This window comes from Staurois parvus, unplaced genomic scaffold, assembly GCF_062004578.1.
Source record: "Staurois parvus isolate SC_StPar_1 unplaced genomic scaffold, SC_StPar_1.0 ptg000422l, whole genome shotgun sequence".
Classification (NCBI taxonomy): Eukaryota; Metazoa; Chordata; class Amphibia; order Anura; family Ranidae; genus Staurois; species Staurois parvus.
The window spans coordinates 8,478,943-8,493,868 of NW_028318218.1; the positions used below are offsets into that span (position 1 = coordinate 8,478,943).

Consider the following 14,926-nt stretch of genomic DNA (forward strand, 5'->3'; position numbering starts at 1 on the left):
AATGTTGTGTTGGCTTGTCATCTACTAAGCGTTCTTTTTGAGGCTATCAGAGAGGCAGCAGCCCTGGAATGGAACAAGGTCCATGGACACTGCACCTTCATGGTTTATTAGCCCTTTGAAGGAGGTTTTGCCAACTGTATTGTTCTGTATTGTCTCCCGTTATATTGTAAAGCGCTGAGCAAACTGTTGGCTCTATATAAATCCTGTATTATAATAATAATAATGCTGGAGCTTCTGTTCTGCCTGTTATCCACCTGTCACTCCTGGTGACACACTGGGTTTACTTGACAAGGTTGGCTATGACATCATCTTAGGAGTAAGGTGGGAATTTTATATTGGGAGGTGCCTTCTAGTGACAGCATGAGACAAAGAAACCCTCCTAGCTCATAATCACCAGCATTTTTTTAAAGACACTTGGGATTCCAGTGACTCAGAACTTTTAAAGACACTATCAGAGTCTCTGTCAAAGTTAAAATGGCCAACTCATATTAATATTAAACAGACATTGTCATTATGGATGAACCCCAATCTCCCATGCCCATAATTATACCAACAGGTTATTCAAACCATTTTACAATCTCTTTTAGGTATTATGTGTGGAGAAGTGTAGCTCTTCCAACAAAACAGAATGATTGGCAATAGGCTGCAGTCCGGTCCATTATGGTCTTCAGTTTTCCTCTTTAAAAAATGAACTCCTGTACTGAAACTACAATGTGTAAAAATCAGCCATTGGGAAAAGGATCACTGACCCAACTCCCCATAATTTCCAATTATACACTGAGCCTCCCCCCTGCAATATGGAAGAGTTTGGACCTGTCAATTGGTCATTCAGAACTGCTGGTCAAACGGTGTCAGGGAGAAGTCTGGAAGGTAATTATAAACCGCTTATCCTTTCTACTAGAACTACAACTCTTAAATTAAAGGTTAAGTTCACTATTTAACAAAAAATAATAAATGCACATTTTTTGCAGGTAAAAAAAATATGCATTTACTATTGTTTGTTTTAGGAGCCTGGAAGGAATTGCACCAGCGATCAGCAGATCAGTGGTGCCATGCTGGGCTCCTGCAGACTGTCAGCGTAATCTGTCTGCCTGTACATCATACAGGCAGGCAGTTTTACACTGACAGGAGGAATCAATTAACTATTACAGAGCTCAATAGCACCGTGGTAGTTCATTGAGAACTACAAGCTGACAGCCGCAAAGGCTGTCGGGACTTGTAGTTTCCCATTCAAAGTCTGTGAATGAATGACGCGCCCACACCGATAGAGGTCACAACAGGGGAGGGGGGGGGTGCGGGGACTTTTCCTACAGTAAGATTTTGAATATGGGTGTGACGTTACAAAAGGTGAACTCATCCTTTAAACATAAAGAGCCGTCCATGTCTTTTTTGTGCTCATCAGTTGTATGTTGCAACTTGGTGACCACTTACGTGACAATTATTAACACGGCATTCCCTTACTCAACCCTCCATTTAGTTAATTCACAACAAGTTGCAATATTGTTCACAGCAGATTCCAGCTGTGCATATCCCTTTACAATGTGTGTATGCTCTCCTGTCATTGACATCCTTCTGTATCATTCACACTCTCCCCACAGTAGACAGATTGCGGGTTAATAAAACTGGAGAGTGAAAAATCTGGTGCAGCTCTGCATAGAAACCAATCAGCTTCCAGGTTATATTGCCAAAGCCTAATTGAACAAGCTGAAGTTAGAAGCTGATTAGCTACCATGCACAGCTGCACTAAATTCTGGGTGCTCCAGTTTTAGTAAATCCCCCCCATTCTGTCTATAGCACGCTACACCCCTAAAGGTTAATGATGTAGAAATATATTGCTCAGTGTGTATAGTTTTCCAATGGACTGCAGAACAAAAAAGAGAATATAAGCAAAAGACCATGGTGCTTTCTATGCTTTTGTATTAAAACAATGCATAAACCCTTATGTGTAATTATGCACTCGTGCACTCCATGTTACACATTTACTGCTTGGGATGCTGAGTCTGAGCATTGCCGATGTTATAATTTCAGGTGCATGCTGTGGCTCCTCCCACTCCAATGACGTCACTCAAGCTCTGCCCTGTGCTTTACATCTGTCGACTTTGTGATGAACCCTCCAACTAAATGGAGGGTTGATCGCATGAATGCTGTGCTGTAATATGTCACTTAAAGTCCCTAAAGTCAAAACTAATTACCCCTGATCCAACAGTCCAACGCCCCTAGGTGGCTCCAGCATCTTCTCCTCGTCTTCAGCCATTCTGATTAGTTGGTGTGGGATGATGTCACATCGGCACATGTGCAGGAATGCAGTTATCCTGGTACCATGCTGGAATGTAAACTGAGCTGTGCATTTACAGTTCAGTATATATTCTACAGAGTTTTGCAAACAGACATGTGGGGAGGTGCAGCTGTAGTGAACACACAGAGTCCGCTTGCAGTAAAGCTTGAAACTTGTATTGAGCAGAATGCCAACATACAGATACCCTAGCGGGAGAGCGCCACTTAGGGAAACAGCTTACAGTTGAATGCAGTCAAAGACGTGGCTGAGGAGCGATGCCAACAGCACCTGTACTAGAGGTTGAAATACGGTCTGGCCGGTCTGGTCGTAAACAGGGAGACTTTTTTCCAGATCTTTTGCCTGTCCCTTTTCATCAGGAACCTCTCTGTAACACTTATGGCTTTTCCTAACAAATGGGGTCTCTATCCCTACACTAGCCATCTGCATAAAACGTGCCAAAATCTGAGACTTAAATAGACCCTGCTGGCCCAAGATGGCCACCAAGGATCACATGACCGCAGCGAAGCCAACCGAAACACTGCTCCACTGACCCAGGAAATAACAGAGAAACTATGTTTCCCTTCGACTTCCTCTCCAGGCTGTGGTACCACTCGGTTGAGTATCACCTACAGTGAAGCAAACAGATTGTACCTGCCTACAGACAGGTAAGTGTATTTTTGTGCAGAAGAGAGAGTTGCATATCTCTTCCGCAATAAAAAGCCTGCCTGTTTGCAATTTTATTTTTCAACATAAGTTCTGCTTTAAGTGATCGCTAAGCTGCTATACACAGGTGATAGGCAGACACAGACAGAGCTATGTGGGGGGATATTTAATGAAGCTGCTGTGACACTTTACTGGCATTAATCTCTCTTGTTAATGTATTGCGCCGAGTTTGTAATGCATTTGCAATATTTTTGGTTCTGACAGCGACTTGTGCATTGAATATGCCACTCTAACATTGTGTTCCAATGTCTGCGCCAAATGTACATGTGGAGCTAATCAGGACCAACTCTTTTAGCATACAGGGAGAAAAAATGGCTCAGACAGATTTTGCGAAAGTGTCTCACGTGCATTCTAAAAGTGGCATAGCATGATCCAAATTCAGGTACAAGTTCCAGACAGCTAGATGAGTTTGGTGCATTCTTCACCACTTTTAGAATGCATGAGAGAGACTTTTGCAAAAGATGGCTGTGCCAGTCTTTATGAATTCCACGGTATATGTTTAATGTAAGTTTTATGGCTGAAGTAACTTACTGAGCACTTTATCACACCACTAGCACTTTTTAATGTGTATTGGGTAATTATTTAGAAATCAAATGAATTAGAATGTTTTTATATAATATTTATGTAGGTACCGTATTTTTTGCTGTATAAGACGCACATTTCCCCCCCCAAAAATGGGGGTCTTATGGAGCAAAAATGGAGCGGCCGGCCCAGTATTCCCGCCACCGCCGTGTTAGATTACCGGGCCGGCTGCTCGGCTCTTCTGTGCTCCTTGATCCTACCTGTTCCATGGTCCAGCACTGTCCTCACCGTCTTTTCTACCCAGCACCGGCATCTTTACTGTGGGCACCCGGCTGTGACAACTTGTGGCTTCACAGCTGGGTGTCCACTGCACATGCGTGGCAGTCTTCTGGGACCTGTCACGTGTCCCAGAAGAAGGGGAGGGAGGACAGGTACCTGTCAAATTCAGGTACCCGCTCCCCAAAGGTCCGCAGTCTCTGGTCATCCCCTATACCGTGTCCGCAGTCTCTGGTCATCCCCTGTACTGTGTCCGCAGTCTCTGGTCATCTCCTGTACTATGTCCGCAGTCTCTGGTCATCTTCTGTACCATGTCCGCAGTCTCTGGTCATCTCCTGTACCATGTCCGCAGTCTCTGGTCATCCCCTGTACCGTGTCCACAGTCTCTGGTCATCTCCTGTAGTATGTCCGCAGTGTCTGGTCATTTCCTGTACTATTGCTGCAGTCCATTGGTTCAGGATATTTTTTTTCTTGTTTTCCTCCCCTAAAACCTAGGTGAGTCTTATGGTCAGGTGCGTCTTATGGAGCAAAAAATATGGTAGTTATAGTATTTCACTTGCTTTTATTGTATAACTTAGGTACTGTGCACAACACGTGCCATGCTGGCAAACTTATATGGAGAGCATTAAAGCAGAACTTCTCTCAAAAGAGGATGTTCCGCTAACCCCAACCCCCCCCATCACCTTTGGTATATAATTTTTTTTTGGGGTAGCTCAAATTGCTTTTGACAGGTATCCATTCCCTTACTTTCGGTTGGATAGCCGGTCCCAGTGGAAGTCTGTACCCCCCCCCCTCTTTCCCCCATAGCCTTCTGGGACCTGACACAGGTCCCAGAAATCTGTGGTACCAATCAGATAGAGTAGCGTACCTTGCGCATGCGCAGTAAGCAGCCAGCTGTTAAGCAGCAAGCAGCAACAGCCGGCTGCCCACAATTAGAATGGTGGCACCGGGGACCAAAGCCCGGTGAAGAAACCAGCCGGGTGAGGAGAGTGCTGGAACTTGGAACAGGTGAGTGTCTGTTTATTAAAAGTCAGCAGCTACAGTTTATGTAGTTTAATAGATGACTGAAGAACTGCTTTAACTGTTTTGAAGTGTTTTTTTTTTAATTAACATTAAAACACTGTTGAAAATAGAACAGGTCTAAAGACTAGACTATCCTAATGACAGAGGTAGATACATCAGATGGCCCTATGATACATTTTTCATCATATATAATAATCCTACTCCTTGCATGTAGTCATAGAAATGAGTAAATGTATATGTAATTGGGTCCTGAAATAATACTTTAAGTGTATAGAAGGACTGAGTTTCATAGTTGGAGAAGCAGGGATTCATTCTGCTGGCTGTCTCATCTTCTGCTGATGACTGGAAAAGAATCGCACAGCTCCAGTCATCTCAGTCTGTAGCTGTATTCTTGATGAACATGGAAGCTGACACATACACACAGACTGCATGTTCTGCCAGACAGCAACAACTAGATGATAATGACAGAGAAAGACTTACCTTGCTTTTAGAGGATTTCAGCGATGTTTCTGCAAAACAAAATGTGTGAACTGCATCACTCTCTAAGACATAAATTAAATATTTCCATATATATATAGCAGGTGAAAGTGGAACTATAATAAAAAATAAAAAAAATGACACACTTAATGCAGTCTGTCATCTGTCACTAATATTAACACAGTTTTTGTGTTCCCAAGCCCTACCGTAATATACACTGATCAGCCATAACTTTATGACCACTGACAGGTCATAGCATTGATTATCCCGTTACAATGTCCTTCTTGAAGTGGGTGGGGCATATTAAGCAGACAGTAAACATGTCCTAGAAGTTGATGTGTTGAAAGCAGAATAAAAGGCCAAATGTAAGAACTTAAGCAACTTTAACATGGGACAAATTGTAATGGCTAGACAACTGGGTCAGAACACGTAAACTGCAGCTCTTGTCAGAAGTTCCCAGTCTGCAGTGGTCAGGACCAAAAGTGGTCCAAGGAAGGAAAACTGGTAAACCCATAACGGGTCATGAGCGGCCATGGCTCAATGATGCATGTGGAGAACAAAGGCTGGCCCGTGTAGCCCAATCCAATAGAAGAGCTACTGTAGCTCAAATTGCTGAAAAAGTTAAGGCTGGTTCTGATATAAAAGTGTCAGAAAACACAGCGCATCACAGTTTGCTGTGTATGAGACTGAGTAGTCGCAGAACGGTCAGGGTGTCCATGCTGACCTGAGCCCACAGCCAAAAGAACTTACAATGGGCACATCAGAATTGGACCACACAGCAATGGAAGAAAGTATTTTTGAGGTGTTGACTTGGGATCCAAATTCTCCATACAATCGAACACCTGTGGCATGTGCTGTAAAAACAAGTCCAATCCATGGAGGCCCCATCTCGTGATTTACAGGACTTAAAGGGACCTGCTGCTGAAGTCTTGGTGCCAGACACCAAAGCATACCTTCAGAGGTCTAGTGGAGTCAATGTCTTGATGGGTCAGGGCTCTTTTGGTGGCAAATGGGGGACCTACCCAATATTAGGTGGGTGGTTATAATGTTATGGATGATCGGTGTAGGTTTATTGCTCTTGATTCTGCCATTAAATCTGTTTTTCTCTCCTTTGAACAGGTGACAACACTGTTAATTTTGCAGTTTAGCAGTGGCTAACTGGTGGTCAGTAGGTGCTAATGCTGCCTACTGAACGTCTGTTTTTTTTTTTTTTTAGCTTTTAATTTGGAGAAGGGCAATTTTACAATGTGGAGCTGTGCCCCCACTATGAACCCAGCATTCGGCTCGTGGTTGTGGTGCAGCCCTATTGAACTCAATAGGTGAATGACAGGCAGTGCTGCTTATCAGACTTTGCACCCAAAGTTTAAAATGCCATGGTTGGAAAAGAATTGTGGCTGTGGCATTTGTGCAGCCCTGTCTTGCTGTATTGTTACAGTTCAGGTGTGTGTATGTGTGTGTGTGGGGGTCTGGTGTGGGGAACCATGGCTCAAACTTGTCCACTGAGTTCAATGAGGTTGCAACGCAACTGCGAGTCAAGAGCTTGGCTCTCAGTTGCAACACAATCCTGCAATGTAAAATTGCCTTTCAGAAATTTAATAATAAAAGTAAAAAAAAAAAACAAAAAAACTAGACAGTAGGGCCCTCTTGAATGCCTGTCAGCTGCTGCTGTACCGGCCTCAGAAACGTGATCCACCACAGACCTCTTTTCAGAGGTAATGTGAAATAAGCCTATATAGTCTGAAAAGCACTAAGCAATATGGCTGTGGTATAGATATATATTTTATACATAAACATGTGTGTATATACTGTTTTTATATTGTCATAAGAGGCTGCTAATAAAGGTGTAGGATAATTTCCATGTAGATGTTGCAAATGTGACATACAGTACATAGTTGTAGCTATTTGAGTCTCTTTCATACAGTACATGTATTGCTTTTAATTAACATGGTTCTAAACTGTCAACTCCTCTATTGTTTCGTCTCCCCCCCCCACTCCTAAACACTTACTTGAGTCCTCTATTGATACAGCGCTGAGGCTGGCTTCAGCTCTTCTTACCACTCTCCCTGCTCTCACAGGCTGCACTGACAGCAGCAGGATCCATAGGCTCCTGCTGTTGTCAATCAAGTTCTGGGAGGAGAGATCAGGAGATGGGGCCGAACCACACTGTGTGTGTGTCTATGCTCGGGAAAGTGTTGGTGGGGGAACCCAGAAGAGGAGGTAAGGTTACCAATGCACAGAGCAGGTAAGTATAACTTCTTTTTTATTCTAATTTACAAAAATGAAGGTTTACAACCGCTTTAAGGAATAGTGTTATAAAGTAGCTGTCCACCTCGCCCCAACATACCTATCTTTAATGTGCGCCCAGCACCCGGCTTGTTCTTGTAGCAGATTCTCTGCAGTTCGCAGCGGCCGGTCAGCTTTCTCAAGATAAACTTGAAGCAACGCCAGAGACAAATGCAGTAGAAGTATAGCCACACCTGAACCACCATTCTGCAGACAAATGGAGACACACATGTTACATTTCAGCTTCAAAATACAACAATTCTATGGAAATTTAAAGGAGAACTCTGGTCTAAATACACAATGCGGTTAAAGTGAAAGCTTAATAGAGTGATGGGACCTATAAAAATATTGCTTGCATACAAAAAAAACAGGCAAAGGGTCTGCAAGTAAATGAAGGGCTACACTTACCTCTCCAATGGGCACAGATGGAATTCTTAGCCCTTTTGCACAGCTAGGAGCACTGCTGCTATCCAATATTTCTGGGGAGTTGGACAGTGTGTTATCATTGAGCACTGTGGTTCCTTGTGATGGCTGCTACATTACTACTACACAGTGACATATAGGTGGGAAGAAGGAACCACAGTATCTAGCACAGGATGTACCAATCCACACATGTGGAATATCAATTAGAGGCAGCACCCAGGGCACTGCACAGAGTGAAGGATTCAGTCACTGCCCACTGGAGAGGTAAGTATAACTCTTCTTCCTTTATAGCCCTGGCGCCCAATCTGCAGTCCTTTGGCATTCATGTTGCTGCCCTCTGGGGATTTTGTACTTGCTCCAGAAAGCAAATAAAAATGTTATTTTAAATGGCTTCTAGTAGCTGGTTTGATGATTTCTTTTGTGTCATCTTTTTTCTGTGCTTTCCATTGCTTTTCTGTTTTCAATATTTTCTTTCCTCAGTTCCTCTATAATGGATGGCTCAAACTTTATAAGCAATTACAGCAAACAGGTTTGTTTTCCTTTCGGGATAAAGATTTTATATCATAATAATAATAATCAAAGCTGATCATTGTAAGCACCCCTGCCAGTGAATGGTTTGTCTTATCTCTGTAACTGAAACATCTGCAAGAGAGCTTGTCCTTTTGAAAAACAACAGACTTACTGGCCAGATCAAGATAAAATATAGTATAAATAAAGCCTAAAAAAGAAAATTAATCCAGCCATCACATGTAAGAATTGGTAAACTGCAAAATAATAAATGTTTGCTTTTTGGGTTTAATACTGCTTTAAAGCTCCACCAAGCACTATTAAATCTGTAAAAAAAGCAAAAGAAAATTGGTAGGTATCTCAATTTTTCCAACAGTTACACAAATGTGAAAATGTTAGATTAGGAAATGTGTATTGATCTTAGAAAAGGACAGGCAAAAACAGCAAATTATTCTAGGCATCTGAATTAAAGAAAACACAAGTTTGCAAACCAGCAGACTTCATGCTTTCAAAAGCTGGGAATAAACTACTAATAGATTACATTTAACAATCTGGATATCTCTATTAAAAAGGTAGAAAAATGTTTACACCAGAGTTCTTTAAAAGCAAAATCTGTAAAGTAAAACTAAAAGACGTAAATTAAAATATTCCAAGAATTGTTAGGATAGAGAATTCCAAAGAGGAAAAGATGTGAACAATTAGTAAGACAGTGAAGTTATGTATCTTGTATTACACATAAGGAAGGGCCTTTGAGAGCTCCTCTTTGCCAAAAAGTAGTTGGAGCTAAAAAGAATCCAGATGCGTTTGTTGCAAATGCAATTATTCTTTATTAATAGAAACCGTCAGAAGAACAGAATGAGTGAGATTGTAATGCACACCTCCTTTATGAGCGTGCCATGCATCAATGCTGGGTACTTATAAAGTAACCTATTGCCTCATTGTCTGAATATTTCTTTGCTTTACAAAAATACACAATACTGTAATTTATTTTTCTCTCAAAATAGTAGAAAATAAGATATTTTCGATAAATGGTTTGCACTCTAGGAAAACATACATACTTAAAAAAACAAAAACAAAAAAAAAAACCCCCATAAATGACAAAAATAGCTTTACAATAGTCTTCTGTGTGTATGTTCATCATAAAATGGGGACAAATTAAAATGCCTTCTACACTCACACCAACTAGGTGATGTACACAGCATCCACCATGTCTCAACTAGGGAGTATAAGTTCTTCTTCCATACACATAACGTATGCACACAAATCAACTTCTTCCTTGGGAACATAGGGGGTTATTTACTAAAACTGCATGGTGCAAAATCTGGTGCAGCTCTGCAAAGAAACCAATCAGCTTCCAGGTTTTATTGTCAAAGCTTAATTGAACAAGCTAAAGTTAGAAGCTGATTGGCTACCATGCACAGCTGCACCAGATTCTGAGTGCTCCAGTTTTAGCAAATCTCCCCCATAGAGACCCGGCGTCCTTCCCCAATACATCTATTGAACACCAGTTGTGCATCTATCACTGGAACTACATCTCCCTGTATCGCATAACACTGAAAAATACTAGGGCTTTAATGAAAGCCTCCTCTAGGTTATGGAAGATATACACTCACAACCCAAGAGGGATACACTTTTTTTTAACCCTTTCTTACCATGTTTGCTGGGGAGAGCTCAGGGGCGGACTGACAACTCATGGGGCCCCCGGGCAATAGGGGATCATGGGGCCCCTGTGTCCTTGCCCACACTCAAAAAAGCCTATAAAAAAGGTACCAGGGGCATTTCATGGGGCCTCCTACTGACCCCGGGCCCTCGGGCAGTGCCCGAGTGCTCGAATGGTTAGTCCGCCTCTGGGAGAGCTATAATGGCACACTCACCCATTCAAATCCATTGCTGTCCAGCTGCACCCCAACAAAGGCCATCACACACTGGGTCCCTCTCCACTTTATTCTTTGTGACATCATCAGGAGGCTGGCTGTATCTTCTTGGCCCTAGCTGCCTGCCTCCTCATGATGGTGCAGTGCACATGTGCAGTGTGTTCTACAGAGCCCTGAAGCCTTCTAAGATGACTTGACTATCCTAGAACTCTTTGGGCAAGGGGACATCATTCACGCCTAGGCTCTGTTCCGCTAAAAATAGGTACTCCCCCACCCCCCCCCAAAAAATTGTTACAAGGGGGGATAGGTGCAAGACCTCTTTGAAGTACAGCTTTAACATGTGTTTAACAGGAACATAAGGCAAAACACTGACCCCACTATCACATGGGCAAAAACTGGACTTGTTCATAAGCACACTGGTTCCACCAAAGTGAAGGACAAACTCATTCAGGCTAGAGAATCCATCAGAACTTTATGCCTAGGGAAAGGTAAAGCCACTTTAACAAAATGTTAAAACAAATGCAGCACATTCACTGCCAACAAAAGAGCCATACCCACATACCACATTCAAATAAGGAACAAGGCTAGAGGGGCCACCTACCAAAAGGCATCACCAGCAGAAGTTTTGCAAAAATCTGTATACCTTATCCACTACTAAGTTGAACCTTCCCTGTGACTTAATCATATATGCTCATCAGGGGCGGACTGACCATTTGGAAACTCGGCACTGCCCGAGAGCCCGGGTTCAGTAGGGGGCCCCATGAGATGCCCCTGGTACCTTTTTCATAGGCTTTTTTGAGTTTGGGCAAGGACACAGGGGCCCCATGATCCCCTATTTCCCAGGGGCCCCATGAGTTGTCAGTCCGCCCCTGATGCTCATACATCTCTTCCTCAGGCCTAACCAAACTGACACTGGTAGAAGAGACCAAATTTATGGCCCTCCTAACCGTTAACTCCCTCTGGGATGACTTAAAAAAACAAGGAAACTGTCAGGAGCATGTAAACACTTCTGTTTTGGACAGCTGCTGGCCTCATTCCAGCATCCTGGTTTTGGCTAAGATGCATCCCTGTCTATCTGCCCAGCTGCAAGATGATTGATTAGGCCAGAATCTGGGTGGAGACCAGAGCTGATTTGAGCCATCGAAGCCTGCAGTCTCAAGCTTTTGATATTGCATTTGTAACATGTGCTGCAAACTCCGTTTGTCTTTCTTGCTCTGCTGTTTGGATTCCCTTTTCAACAACCTCAGATTGGATATCTTCTACTCTCTGAATTCTGCCTGCATATTGACTACGGACCTGACCCTGACTATTCTCTGATGTCCACCTGTCTTGTACCTGGACTGTCATTGAACCACTTTGTCTGCCAACCGCAAGTACCTGTTTGGTTTGCTCAGTTCACATGGTGGCCAGGCACTATAGCATTGTGTATAGGTCCTGGGGGCAACCGAGGACTGGTAGGCCTGCTTGCCTTATGCGAAAGGGGGCTGCTATAGGTGAAGAACAGAGAAGTCAGCTATAGTGTCTGACCACCTGTGTTGGGGAAAGTGTGACTCTGGGGAGAGGCTAAATGGTGCACAAAAACAAATTCACATTTAACAGTTTCAAATAATTTTATGAATATTTGTCAATGTCAAAAAAGTTTGCCTTTTATTCTTGCACATTTTTTTTTTTTTAACATTGTCAGTGCAGAGAAGCTCATTTACGTATAAAATTTTTAACATTGTAATTTCAAGGACTAAAATGCTTAGCTGGAGACTTAATAAATAAAATAGGGGGAATTTATAAAACTCTGTAGGCTACAAACTGGGAAAAAAAATCAGCTGTTTACTAAAAATAAGCAGTTCTACTTATTTACTCCAGATAATGGCATGCTGTCATGTTTAATTTTGGAAAAAATAGGCAAACATAAACTGACAGACTTAGGGACTACATGTGTTTTAATACAATGCATCTAAAGCCTAAACTTTGTATTTAATTTTATCTAGAGTAGAGAAAGGGTAAAACCCAGTCAAGGTTCTTTATTGCTGTTTGTGTCCCACTGGGAAGATTTATCTTTACTTCTTTTCCTGGAGACAAAAGGAAAATCAGAAAATATAACTTCAATCTCAGACAGCTGTCAAACGAACAGGTGTCTCCAATGGAGGATTTTTTTTCTCAACTCTTGCTCTGGTAACTACTTTAAATTGTTGGAATTCTCCTAACTTTCTTTGATCTGAAGAAGAGGGAGAATCTCCCCAGCAAGGCCACCACAGACAGCAATAAAAAAATGTTTAAAATTTGTGGTTCTAAGCCTTCCCCACTCTATCCAAACCTAAAAAAAAAAAATGATTTCCCTTTACATACACTTTAATGTATCTCAAGTGTTTGAAAGCTAATGCGCAATTTTTCTAATTGACCATTGTTTTTGTAGCAACAAGGGTTGGTAAGATGCACTCTGATCTAAGGGAGGCCATACATGATTGATTTTTTGAGTTAATTCTACCAGAGAGCAGAGTCAGGAAATCCCTCATTGACATATATTAAAAAAATGAAAGAATCTTTTCACATCAGTTGACTCTATAGCCACAATTTTAAATGTGTTTTGGCAGTTATTTGAGATTTTTCCATCCCTCACCCCTGTTTTCTTGCTTGCTTGTTTCCTTTTTAGAGCTCCAATACCACTATTATCTTTTTCATGGTTCTTTGGTCTGGTCACATGACATTGATAGTTCTCTCTTTCTTCTGGAAGTGGTCAGATCTCGAATTCTACAGAGAACGATGACAGGTAAAGACATTGTTCCTGTTCTACTCGCTTATCCTGTGAGCACAGAGTGGTTTGATGAGGTCAAAAACAAAGACTTCACTTACGAGACAGCCTGCATAAAAACCCAAATTGAACCTAACAATTCACGTTAAAAACAGAGGATTTTGTTTGCACACATTTGCAAACATATGCCGCAGTGCCTGCGTAAAGGCTCCTCTTTGTACTGTGGTCTTAACTCTAATTTTCAGAGTCTCCCAAGTTGGCGTACATATAGCACTGTATAGTTAGGAGCAGGTTTGCCTGGATTGAGCCCACGCCTCCTTAAAGGCACAGGGATGCTTGGGCAACCCAGCAAAAGCATATATTTGCAAATAAATTAAAAAAAAAAAAAACTTCTGTTTTTAACATATTGTTAGACAAGGACAATTTGGGATTTTTGCAAGCAAGCTGGTATATGTGCTGGGAAATATTTGTTTGTTTGTGGAGTAAGTTTCCTTTCATGTGCATCTTATTGCAAAGGCTAGTTATAGGTTAATGTGGCTACCACTTTTTTGTACAGTTGGTTGAATTTGATACGGGAACGCACTGGATGCCTTCAGCTGCCACTGTGCTCTTGCTGGATGTCCCTTTCTTTTAGGGAGGGGATGGGCTCCCTCCAGGCAAATTTCCCCCTAATCTATCTGCTGCTGTATGTGCTCCAACTTTGGAGACTCTGAAAATTATAGAGTTAGGACTGCAGTACACAGAGGAGCCTTAAGGTAGACACTGCAGCTTCCACGTATACTGTATTTGCAAATGTGTGCAAACAGAACCCTGCTTTTAACGTGAATTGTTAAACAGGGCCAATTTGTTTTTTTTGCAGGGTAACTAGTAAGTGTGCTGGGAAATCTTTGGCTGTTTGTGACATGCTTTACCCTTCCATGTGCACATTACTGCAAAGGCTAGTTATCGGTTGGGGTGGTTGCCACTTTTTTATACAGTGGCTTGATAACATGCCACAAGACGTTGGTTTGGTCCTTGAATCCTTGGGTTTAAAGGAAGTGGGTCGAATAATACTGCACATCATGTAGCCCAGAAATTACTGGGCCTGGAAAACTGGATCAGTGAGTTTTCCAGAAAGAGCTCTAGAGAAGAGGTGAGTATTGCAGCAAAAGCTGTTTAAAAAAAAACCTGAAGTTGGCATTGGCAGTGCCTGGTATCAGTGTCTCTGCTGGGTATCAGTGGGGTTTAATTCTGGAACTGCTGGCTGTCAGTTGCAATTAAGCACCTAGCCCAGGAGCTGAATAAACCGACTTTATTCTGATACTCAGTCACTAACAACACTATTTTCATTGTGCAATGATAGTATACTAGCAGTGATCATTGGCAATTAACAAATGAATTCTCTGTGATGTGATTGTGATAAGTGACTATGAGTTTATGTCATTAAGTGGGAAAAGCCTTTAATGTCCTGTGATTGTTACAAACAAAGGTATTAAACACAGTTGAGAGGACAGGTACAGCACCTGTACAGTCATAAAGGGGTTTATTTACTAAAGCTGGAGAGTCCAAAATCAGACACACTTCTGCATACAAACCAATCAGCTTCTAACCTCAGCTTGTTCAATGAAGCTTTGGCAATGAAACCTGGAAGCTGATTGGTTTCTATGCAGAAGGGAGTCTGATTTTGGACTCTCCAGCTTTAGTAAATAAACCCCAAAGTGTCTAGTCTTTTGCAGTGCTAAGGATCCATGCACACTGGTTTAAAAAAAATGTCAGTGCCCTTGGCAGGAAAAAAACTTAAATTTGGAGTATTTTTGT

At 42.0% G+C, this 14,926-nt stretch overlaps 1 protein-coding gene across 3 annotated transcripts in view; it reads right to left on the reverse strand.

Annotated features, from left to right (window-relative positions):
• ELMOD1 (ELMO domain containing 1) overlaps positions 1 to 14,926 on the reverse strand; it is a 188,221-nt gene that overhangs the window by 62,832 nt on the left and 110,463 nt on the right. For all 3 annotated transcript variants that reach the window (XM_089687305.1, XM_089687303.1, XM_089687304.1), the window contains exons 3-4: positions 7,641 to 7,786; positions 5,300 to 5,328 (exon numbers count right to left, since the gene is read on the reverse strand). In XM_089687305.1, coding sequence (XP_089543431.1) covers positions 5,300 to 5,328; positions 7,641 to 7,786 — 175 coding nt within the window. The remainder of the gene's footprint in view (positions 1 to 5,299; positions 5,329 to 7,640; positions 7,787 to 14,926) is intronic.